Source organism: Thermobia domestica, chromosome 5 (assembly GCF_964235325.1).
Source record: "Thermobia domestica chromosome 5, izTheDome1.hap1.1, whole genome shotgun sequence".
Taxonomy (NCBI): domain Eukaryota; kingdom Metazoa; phylum Arthropoda; class Insecta; order Zygentoma; family Lepismatidae; genus Thermobia; species Thermobia domestica.
In genome coordinates this window covers 162444830-162457018 of record NC_137458.1, presented here as the reverse complement: position 1 = coordinate 162457018, position 12189 = coordinate 162444830, and the positions used below count along the sequence as shown (strand labels likewise).

General features: G+C 36.7%; 1 protein-coding gene across 1 annotated transcript in view; it reads left to right on the top strand.

The window, feature by feature from the left end:
* The window catches only part of GXIVsPLA2 (phospholipase A2 group XII), a 32577-nt gene that overhangs the window by 8595 nt on the left and 11793 nt on the right, over positions 1 to 12189 (top strand). The window contains exons 2-3 of the mRNA XM_081759297.1: positions 4326 to 4393; positions 9083 to 9254. Coding sequence (XP_081615423.1) covers positions 4326 to 4393; positions 9083 to 9254 — 240 coding nt within the window. The remainder of the gene's footprint in view (positions 1 to 4325; positions 4394 to 9082; positions 9255 to 12189) is intronic.

The following is a 12189-nucleotide window of genomic DNA, read 5'->3' as shown; positions in this document are numbered from 1 at the left end:
CAAAGATGACAGGTGGCGCCAGGGGAAGTGCTGCTTGGCGTGGTACGCGTGCGTTAGTGTGACTCGAGTCGCTGTATATCGGGATCGTATCAGACCGTTCAACGTGAATTTTGCCCTGAATTTGGATGCCGTAAAGGACCATCGAAATCATCAATACGTTATTTGGTGAACAAGTTCGAAACAACAAGAACGTTGCTTACGGGACATGGAGGCGCGCGTCCACGGATGTCCGAGGAGACAGTACAGAATGTGCGGCAACGTCTTTTGCAGTCCCCTAAGAAGAGCCAGCGTCGATTATCGCAAGAGGTAGGGATGTCCAAGTCAACTGTGCAAAGAGCCAAGCTGTTTCCATATCGCGTTACAGTCGTCCAGGAGTTGAAGACTACAGATTGGGAAAAGCGCGTGATGTATTGTCGTTGGTTGTAAGCTTTGTTGCATGACAATCCAGGAATCCTAGACTATACTTGGTTCACAGATGAAGCTTGGTTCCATCTCTCCGCTTATGTGAACTCGCAGAATACTCGGGTGTGGGCCGCCGAAAATCCGCATGTGTACCATGAGATTCCACTTCATCTCTTGAAGGTGGGAGTTTGGTGTGCAATTTCCCGACAGCGTATCATTGGACCCACCTTCTTTGAAGATACAGTAAACACACCAAGTTTACTTACACATCTTCAGTGAATTTGTGAATCAGCTGGACGATCAAGAACTGCGTCGCGGTTGTTTCCAACAAGACGGAGCAACATGCCATACTTCCAACGTGGCCATGGCAGAAATTGAGTCCTTTTTGGTGACAGGATAATCTGCAAAGGATCGTGGCCGCCAAGATCCCCGGATTTGACACCACCTGATTTCTTCTTATAGGGTTTTCTTAAAGGTTGCGTCTACAGAAACAACCCACGATCACTGCAAGAGTTGCAAAACAACATTGAGAATGCGATACATGAGATCACACCGGAGACTCTACATCGGACTTTTCACAATATGGAACGCCGTGTGCAAACATGTCTTGACGTCCAGGGAGGACACTTTCAGCACCTGCTGTGACGGTCATGTATTCAGCATGAAACAAGGCACGTGTATTGTTAATTTCATTTTCCTATGTATATTTGTTCGGAAATTAACGTTTATTTCGGGTTCGAAAGCTAGTGGGACGCACTGTATTTTTCACTGTCTTGTACAACTCCCTTTTCCTTAGAAATGGGTACAATAACATTATCCCTGTTTACTTGATACTTTTTATTATCCATAAATTTTCTGCATCAGATCCCATACGATTTCTACATCTTCTGGTCCCAAACTCTCCCAGGCGTGTACTTCCATGCAATCTAAACGTATCAATTGTCCCCTTTATTTTCGTTAACCCTTTTTCTACTTCTTCCTGGCTAATTCTTGATGTTGCTTCAAGGTTTGGAGTTCGATCGCTGAAAACTACCTCAGATTTTCTTCATTTAAAAGCTGTAATGTACTTCGGGTTGTAAATCTGCAGTTGCAGACATACAGTGTGATCTACACTTAACTATACTTGTCTTGTCCGAAAACCTTCATACTGTTAGCAGCATGTCCTTTACAGGCTCTACTGTCAGCCTGTTGTTTATGGTATTAGTGTGATAGGATCGTCAAGCTAAAATTATCATCCCCTCTACAGACATATTCTGTGGAGCGATTTTGTTGGAATCGGGCGATGTATCCTGACTGATTTAAAATGCCTTTCCACCAATGTCTTAGTTTCACATCGCATACAGTAAAAAGTTCAGCTTCAAATATGAAAAATATTATGTGGACGAAGGAATAAAGCAATTGTATAGTTTTGATTTGGAAGAAGACATAGCACAAAGATACATTTAGCTTCCATCGAATAAAGTAGACTTTTTTGACAAGAGTTTTAGTTTTCGTTGATTTGGAAAACGCTTTAATCTGAAAGAAGCGTGGGATAAAATAAAAGACCAGTCTCGAAAGAAACTTACATATGAACCAACCGCTGAAACATAGAACAAGAAATGATATAGTTATGGTAGTGAAGTTGGGAGGTGTTTGACAAAAATTTTGCCTTTCAGTGACATTATTTACTACCTAGAAGATTAGCAAAAAAGATTTTAATTAGAAAACGAATTAATTTGACAGAAACTAAAAGAACTATCATATTTGCTATTCAGATGGTACGGCTATTGTTGCGGAATCTGAATTGGATATTAACATGTCAGAACTGCTGTAAAAATCATGTGAAACGGAAATAAATATGAAAATAATGTGGCTGGGATGATTGAGGCTGTGACAATTATAGAAGTGTGAACAAAAGTAGAATAAGTGACTATGTTTCAATACCTAAGTAGTGTTGATGTAAGTAGTAAAGAGTAGTAGTAAGTTGTAATGAAGATATGAAAGTAAACAATAAACAGAAATGAATGTGAAAAATAGTGAAATATCTTTAAGATGATTGTGCTGATAATGATAAGAAATGTGCCATGTGTTTCATGCATTACAAAATTAAATCCGATGTAGAGTATCGGATTGTGTGGTGCAGAAACGAAGGCCTTACGAAAAGACGACAATATAATATTGCACTTGAATTCTCGGAAATTTGTATGACAAGAAGACTGCAAAAACTTGGCTGATTGAAACGATAAACAAGTGAGGAGCACTAAGAATAATAGAGATATAAGAATATAATGGGAAATAGTTTAAAGTATATTTGGATATTGTTGGAAAAGAAATTGTAATATGAGTGAAGTGGTAGAAGGTGTGATGGAAGGGAAACAAGAAACGTAGAGAAATGTAAAATTAATGGATGATATTAATGGTAAAGACAGGGGGCACGATGACTCAGTGGTAGAGCGCTTACCTCTGGTGCAAGGGATCCCTGGTTTGATCCTCGGCCAAGTAAGTTTGTGGTGGACAACATCGTGCACGTGGGTTTTCTCGAGGTACTCCCTTTTCTCCCTCTTTCTCCTTCCACCAATTCTTCCATTATCATTCACTTGCTTTAATCATCGTTTGCCTTAGCCTAACGGGTATAAACGTGGAACGTTAAACTCAAAGATTTCATTTCATTTTCTACATAAAAACAGTTCCTTTAGGATCATAGTATATGGAAACTTCTAAACATGAAGTAAGTGGCCTGCAAGTGATGGAATAATATGTTATAATTAATTGTATGGAGCGGCACAAACCGGATCTTTCGAGCTATAAATTAAAGTAGCTTTCCATTTATTTAACGATTTTGATATAAATTTAGTAGCGGGACCAGAAACATTTTCTGGTATACTCGTCTCTCTCAATTTTTACATGCCAGAGACGCCCATACCAGTACTGTAACGAACAACGAGAACACATAGTGAACGTGTTCTAAGCAATACTTCTGTTTCCTATTTATAAAAGATTTGAAAGTGCACCGTTTAAGTCAATCAGTACACTTTAACAGGAACACATCGAGGTTAGTATTGTGGTATGTGTTCTATACGTTCAATTAGTAGATCCAAGTATTTCCTAATCTAGGACACGTGTATATATTTTCTGTACTATATTTAAAACCGCAGTTTCTAAATACAAATATAAGTAATTTAATTGTTACTTCGTTTTTTAGGATGCATATTTAGTACTGGTATTTACTCAAATTGTACTTGCCTCGAAACATCCAAATTATAATTCAACTCTGACCGTTTCGGCTAAGATTTATTAACAATTTCAGCATAGATCCTTTTAGAAAACTAACATTTTTTGTAGAACTGCATCCTTTTGATTACGTGCTTCTGTACACCGTAATTTCTGTAGTCTTTCAAAGAAATTCCCATTATATCTATGTACTTCTGTATACACTAGAGCTCCTTCGTGGCTATATGGATAGCGTAGTCTTGCTGGTTTCACCTGGTTTCATTTCATTTTACTAGTAAACGTAGTTGGTGCAAAAGAAATGACGGATTTTAAAAACTTAAAACTGTGCCTTGAAATCCCTCATTGTAATTAACCAACAAATTTTTAATTTATGAACAGATTTACTACTACAAGAATTACATGAGTTGTGATGTACAGAAGAAGGTAATCAACGGGATGTAGTTCTACATGCAACGCTGTTTCTGAAAGGATTTGTGATGAGTATGGTAATAAATTGTTGATGAAATGTTCATAGTTGAGTTTTAATTTGAGTGTTTTGGAGTAAATACAGTTTTAGTAAGTCAGTAATATATATATATAATTTATCATAGCTTTTAAATCCTTAGAAAATGAAAACAAGGAATAAAGTACCCACTTATTTTTCATCACACAGGATACAGTAACATATTAACTTTAAACCTTAAATCTTCCCATATGCATTTATTTATTTTCAGGTGCGAAAGGCGTTCCTAATAAGTACCATAAACCTCAGAGTAATGGATGCGGCTCTTTGGGCGTTGAGGTGAGAATGTCTATTTAAGTCTTTAATTTCGTACTTTAAAGTCATCCGTACAGATTATTTATAAGCAAATCTTTGTTTACAATTTTTGTGCGTAAATTTCATTGAGTTCAGATATCACATTTGATGGTTCATAACTCAAGAACTTAAAGCCTGCATATCAATATTTCCCACGCTTTATATCAGATCAGGATCTACCACCATGCTATCTGGTATCCAAAAAGATTCGTGCCTTCACCTGAAATTCAAATGGCAGGTATTTGCAATCCTTTCGGAATGACGTCTGATGAGATTCCCGTCAACCGTAAGTTATTGTAATATTGTGAGGCGTGTCGGCCGTGTCGAAAGCAGTCTTGTAGGAACTATAATTTTCAAGTGAGCATGTCAGTGCCAAACGAGGTTTAACAGTCCTGTTTACTACTGTATGAGTTCAAATCGTCAGCAGTACTGTGCAAGCTGCTAGAAAAATATGCTCAGCGTTTGGAGAGGCATCAGTGAATGAATGCACAGCATGGAAGTTCAGCCGATTTGCATTAGGAGATGAGAGCCTCCAGGACAATCCTCGAGCTGGATGTCCATCTACTGTCGATGGAGCTCTGTTCAAGGAGGACATTGAGAGCAATTCACATAAAACATGAAGGGGCTTACGCAAGGGTTTGGGATATCGGAAGAAACCATTCAATTGAATCTGTATAACCTTGGAAAGACATGGAAGCTCAGTAAGGGGGTTTCTCACGTTTTGACCGAGGAAAACAAACTCGAATAGCTCACCATTACTTCTTCATTGCTGTTATGCCTCAAGAAATCTTCATTCCTGGATCAGATAATGAAATGTGACGAGAAAAGGATGTTATACAATAACCACAAAATAAAACATCATTGGTTGTCCTGTGGTTCTGTGGCATTTGCCCCCAAACAAAACGTCCATCAACATGAGGTACTGCTGTGTGTTTGGTGGACCAGCGCTGGTATTGTGCACTTTGAATTGCTAGGGAGTGGCAAAACCACCACAGCTGAGGTGTACTCGTTCCAGTTACAAAGACCTGCAGGTGCACTGCGTCAGAAGTAACCAGCACTAGCTAACAGTAAAGGTGTGATTCTTTTACAAGACAACGGAAGACCTCATACGGCGAAAGCGACCAAGGAGCTGATCACCACACTTGGTTGGGAAGTTTTACCTCATTCCTCTTACTACCTCAGATGTTGGTCCATTCTAATATCACTACAATTTTTTGACTCTAGGGACAAGAATTTCTACAAACGTGCGATTTATAAGCTTGTAACTCGTTGGAAACATGTGCGACTGTCTGTGCGTTAAGGTGATAATATCTGATAAAATGCATTTGAACGAAATAACTGACTCATTATTTCTCACTGCAAAAGACGATACGAACTTTCTTCGGATACAGGTAAGTTTAATTCAGATCGGATGAATTGGGTTGATTTTTTTTCCCTGAAAATGTGATCTCAGATTTGATGGTCCAATTTTAGGAAAGTCATATCGTACGAATTCTACGGAATTCATCCGCTTTGGATTCGCATGGTGATAGATATTGACTTGTTATACAAATATTGACTTGTTATACAATCGTGTGAAATAACATGATGTGCGGGCATTTAGTTCCCGAATTACGGATGTGAGATTGCAAAACAATCGCAATAAAGATTTGCTTATAAGATCAATGAAGGACGATTTTTTTCTCATAATTAGAAACTTATACTACTTGTATAATACAAGAGAATAGGAGGAAACAATCTAATCCTACTTAATATTGTGACATATTATAGTTTCAAATTACCGAAATGTTTTCATATATCAAACTATACACGTCTTTAATGACATGTTATTCAAGAGAAAATTTGAAGAAATTGAGTGTCATTTTATAAATTCAACTAAACTAGTCATACAAGTAAAGTAATATTGAAGGGCAGTAACAGATAACAACAATATGAAATTTACTAATTACAAAACATTTTCTAGCTTTACTTGATCTTTAATTTGTTTTGGAAATATTTTAAAGTAATTTCTTTTAGTTGTTGAATGACTTGTATCCAGTTGTTATGCAGCGCATTATACATTATGTAAGTTATTTCGTTACTTTACTAGACAATACGTAATCCTTGATCATTTAGCAAATACAGAAGTAGGAGGTTCGTTATATTTCATGATTTTTGATCTACAGGCCACGGAAAAATAACACCAACAAACTCCCTGAAGTGACTCTTTATATCAGATGAAAGAAAAAAATTCTAATAAACCTGGGTTGAAAAGCACCTCCTTTCAGTTATAAACCGCTGAAGATACGAAAACCACTTTTTAAAACGACCTATCTTAAAATATGAGGCCTGTCACAAATAAATCAAAGAATTACACAGGAACGAATATGCGCCCTGTCTAAATATCTTACATACTACGGACCAGTGGATCAACCCCCTTCCCCCTTCCATTAGAAAGAGATTGCTACCTGGTACACTCCGCAGCAGAAAACCTGCAACATGAGCATTTAAGTTTATTGTGAAACGACAGAGTCTTTTGCTCCAAAATAAGTGTGCAGGGGACGACGCCGAGGTTTCTCCTGGCGTGATTCATGCCACTTAGACGTTATGTTGATTCTGTGCATTGTTACGCGTAGTTTCACAATAAACTTATATGCTCATGTTGCAGGTTTTTTGCTACGGACTGTATAGTGATAAGAGGATAATAGCAGAGGAAGCAAATGCTTGTTGGCAAACATAAAAGTGCATCTTTTGTCAGAAAGGGCCCTATGATGTCATCAAGATGCTTTTTTTCTTTTTCAAACACGTTACCATAATAGAAACTTGTCACAAAATCCACCGAATCGAGTCAACTTTCTTTCTAGACTTAGGTTTTCTAGGTCAGGAAACTCAATAGTCACCATTAAAATGCTTTACTATTCACGTTGAAGTAAGTGTTCATATGCCCTATGACGTAAACAGCGGAAAGCACGTAGTAAAAATTGGAATTCGCCGTTAAACTTGGCAATAAATTTATCGAATCGGATACTTTCTTTCCTCAAACGTAAGTTTTAGATGTCAAGAAACTCAATGGTCGCCATTAGAATGCTTTCCCACTCGTCTGCAGCTGTATAATCATATACTGGTCCTATGATGTCATCAGCTGTAAATGTTCCGAGAAAAATCTTTCATGAAACTTTGCACGAAATTCACTGAATCGCGTAAACTTTTTGTTTTAATCTTAGATTTTCGGGGACAAAATTTTCAAAGGTCAGAATTAGAATGGTGGCACGTACCTCGAAGGAGGTAGATTTGAACATTATGGCGTCGTGGCATTTTAAAAACTGCGTTATTTTGTTAATGTTTTTCCTGGAAATTATTTCTTGAACTGCTACTCATTCCCTTTTTCTTTTTGTGCGAAGTTAAAGAAATCATCACTTAAGAAGTCAGAATTAATATTTTGTAAGCCTTCTCGCTTCTGAAATGAGATAACTATAAAACACTATACATGAAATATAAGGCGACTGCCCTCTTTATCAAAATAAGTGTTTCCATATCTATTGATATTGAACTAGATAGAAATAAGTGACAGTTCGAGGAATAAAATCAGAGTAATAACATACTAGTCAATGTTGACAGGAATAGTCAATGAAATATCACATCTTTTCAAATGTCACGACACACAACTCAGGTGAACAATAGAAAATAGTCCGTTGAAATGCATACCTTAACCTATATAAAAAGTAGTTTTATATCTTTATATTCATGCAGATCTTGTTGTTAGTGCACTATGATTGATTAATTCATTATATGACTATTTATTAAGAAATCACTATCTACGACATTTTAATTGTGTTAGAATGAAGTACAAGTAGATCGAGTGTATGATGGAAGAAATTACTGTCTAGTATGTGATAGAAGAGGTGATTATTATGAGGTGATGAGTTGATGAGGATTGAAATGCCATTTAATCTGTTCATGTGTGTTATTTCTGTTTATGTTACCTTTTCTCTCAAAAATTATTTAACTTATCATGTAACCCTTTAAACGACACCATTTTTTATTTATTACTAAAATTTCAATACACTGTAGTCATAATCAAAATTATTAGACACAAAGGTGCACTGGGTAGTCTTTATACAGCTGGTAATAAAACGTGTAGTGTACAGTACTGGCCAAGTTATTATACTGAAGGATTGTTACTGAGAAATATCGTATTCTCTGTTGTCACAGTCAGTGGCTATTCACAATAAAGAATCTAATCTCCCTTCTATCTTTTTGATATCAGTAAAGTAATGTGCTTTTGGGGCACTGAATTCATATCGGAAAACAATTTGAATTTTTCTCTGCTGATTTTGCTGTCGTTCTATACAATTTTCCACATTTATGGTTCTCATAGCTTGAAAATTTAATAATAAATAAATAGTGATTATTTCCCATCCTCGTATGCGTTTTTCGCAGCATGGTAAAGTGGTTCTTACTTTACGCACAGTTGAACTTAAGTGAAATCTTAATGTTTAGAGGCGTTTATTGATACTGAGATTACGTCAATTACAATATAGATGCTACAACTTTTTACAATTTTATGGATAGGGTATTAGTCAGGGCAAGTAGCGTTTGCATTACTTGCCTAGAAACCTTGCAACAAGTCATAATATGACCCACTTCTAACTTTTCCATTTTCCGTCTGTAAAAAATCGGTGTCTTTTGTTTTAGATCAGCAGTGAAGCTCTTCCAGTTGGTCGCATGACGAAATGCTGTGATGAACATGACATCTGTTATGATACATGTGGAAGTGACAAGGAGAACTGTGATTTTAAGTTTAAACGCTGCTTGTATAGTTTTTGCGAGGATCAGGAGAAGAAACTTGGAGAAAATGTTGTCAAAGGTAAGAGCTATTTATACACAGGTCCTCGTACTCCTGGGTTTGGGTATCACAGAGAACAATATCAATGTAATTCTAGTTGTGATATTTGTAACATTGTCACTGGCAATGTCGTTGTAATTGTGGTATTGGTAAGTCCTCATTATGTGCAAGAGTTGGAACGAAAACCAGCTCATGTTATGATATAGCAGGGTGTCTATCGGTCACGAAAGTTATGAAAAAGTCACGAAATCAGAAAAGGATCATGAAAGTCAAGAAAAAGTCTCGAAGTTTAGCTTTTGGGTCACTATTTTTTATCTGTACAAATATAAGTACAGATTGGATAATTTTGTTCTATTAAATGTCAAACTTCACCATCAAAAATGTCTATGGTTGGCTTTAGACGCTACCAAATCATAAGCAAAGAACGCTTCTATCTCTCGCGTGAAAATTGGGTCTAATTCGCACTCAAATTCGCTCTTGTGAATGTTACGAAATTTTATGGTTTGGTAAAGAAAAGGTCACGGAAAAGTCACGAAATTTCATTTTGTAATTTTAGTAGACACTCTGTATAGACCGGGTTGACATTACGATGCTTGTTCGGATCACACTTTGTGACGAATATGTGAATGGACATTCTTGTTTACACATATTATAAACGTGGTTAATATCCCAAATACAGGAGAAGAGAAGGGAATCACGGATTGTGTGAATGGATAGGGCTCCAGCCCTTTTTGCTCTTCAGCTGTGTGACTCCTGTAATGAGTTTTCCAAGTTCCTGGATTAGACGTAGTTCTTTTACATCTCCATCTGCATTGAAAAAACTCCCACAAAGTCTGCACCTTACAACACTACACAGCTCATTGTGGACAATAATCAAGTCACATGTGTGTCATTGTCGGTACAGAAAATCTGAAGAGTTTTGCGAAAGTGTGGAGGAAGCTCTTCGAACGATAACTCCTCGGATGCTCCGCAACGTCCTATGTCAAGGAAGATACAGAGACGCATACATCTGAATGTACAGAATGATGGAGCACATACAGATCCATTGAATACGTAGTTCGTATATGTAAAGAACTCAACTATAGCATGTAATAGATACATTAATTAAAATTTTATTGACGTTGCTGTCTGTGATACTCAAACATAGAGGTACAAGGACTTCCCAGACACCTTGTAGAAGGAAAAAACAAACAGTTTCAAGGATTTTGTGGTGTTTTAATCAATGTATCTTAAATCGCTATGCTGCCAACTAAAACATGGTGATAGGTAGAAATCCATTCGAAAAAAAAAAAACTTAAACAGAAAACGTTTACGAAAACTTCTGTCCATGTTTTCTAAATATGTTGATTCCAGATGTAGAACTGCCTTGTAACGACAGTCCATGTGATGCAGTTTTTACGTATTTAGTGAACGTATTTAGAAAGTGCGAACTGAGCTTATTTTCTCTTTGTAAAATTTTTCTATTTAAGCAAGCAATTTTGCGGATAAACAGAGTCTACCACTATATTCCAGTTAATAGCATTGTGGTAGAAAATACATTGATAAAGGAGCCAGAAAACCCTTTAAACGTTGATTTTTATTCCGGGACGCACGCTAAGAACATTTTTTCCCCTCTATACAGGGTGTTAATGAACTATACCGACAAACTGTAAGAGGTGATTCCTCACATCAAAATAAGAGAAAAAGTTCATATGGACCTATGGCGAAAAGTGCATAGTTTCAGAGCTAGGGCTGTCCAAAATCAAGATAAAGCCAAATTTCAACAAGCTTTATTTCAAATCCAAAAATTGTGGATGGTGGTTCTTATCAGCGTAAAGGAAGCCACACATGCACAATCCAAAAGGGCATATTTCCTCAATTGTCAATAGATATACAGGGTATTCCTTACAGGGAGTAATTCTCAGTTACGCTCTCAATCAAGTTTTCAGATATACCCTGATTTTATGGAGGGTCCAAAGTAGGCAGAGGGCCCAAAGTAGGTAAGCCTTGACAATAATGGACATCCAATGCTTCGGAGGGAAGTCGGGAGTGTTAGGAACCGGATGATAAAACAACATTTGAATTATGTATTTAAATTAATGAATTTCTTGAAAAAATGGTTAGTATTTCCTCTTTCTTTTATGTGAGAGAGGTTTCACGTGGCTGTATGGTTAGCTTACGCGCTTTTGACACAAAGACCTGTGTTTGATTCATGGTAGGAGTTTATGCGATATGGATCACACCTTAAGCTGTAGGTCCAAGTCTCATATAGCCTCGCTTCTGAAAGGGAAGGTACTCAAATCAAACCAAATCAATCTTTTATATGGGAGACTCAGAAGAGTGTGCATGTGATTTGGATTTCACTTTAAATTGTAGGTTCATGCCTCATATGAAGGGTAAGGGGAAAAAGAAGGAATGTCACAAAACTGCATTTTCGAGAAAACTGTGATTTAATATTGAAAACCGCGTAAGAAGAATAGGGTTAGTTACATCTTTTGCCCCTTTTTACATGGACATTTTTACATCTACGTATGCATGGCATATACAGTCAAATAGTACAAAGAGTCACCAACACATAGGACAAAGCACCCGAAAAAACACATGCATGGACATTCCTTGTTTTTTCCCTTACCCTTCATATGACCTTGGTCCTAAAAAGGGACGCAAACATCAAACAAGCAAGCAAACAAAAAGCTATTTAAGTCACATTTCTCTTACTAATTTTCTATCAGTGTCAGATTATGATTTTATATCTTCCTTTTCCAACTTTGTAATGTAAAACAAATTGGCTTGTAAGTGTCTTGTTATTTTAAACCAAAGAACGAGGGTTATTAAGATCCATTTGTGGCCTATGATACAGTCAATATATCTTTTCCATTTTTGGAATATTTTTGATATCTTTTTAATGTATGCGAGGTATATATTTTTTAGTATAATTAGAATATTTGTCGTAATAATGCAAGCTTTATTTTCTTTT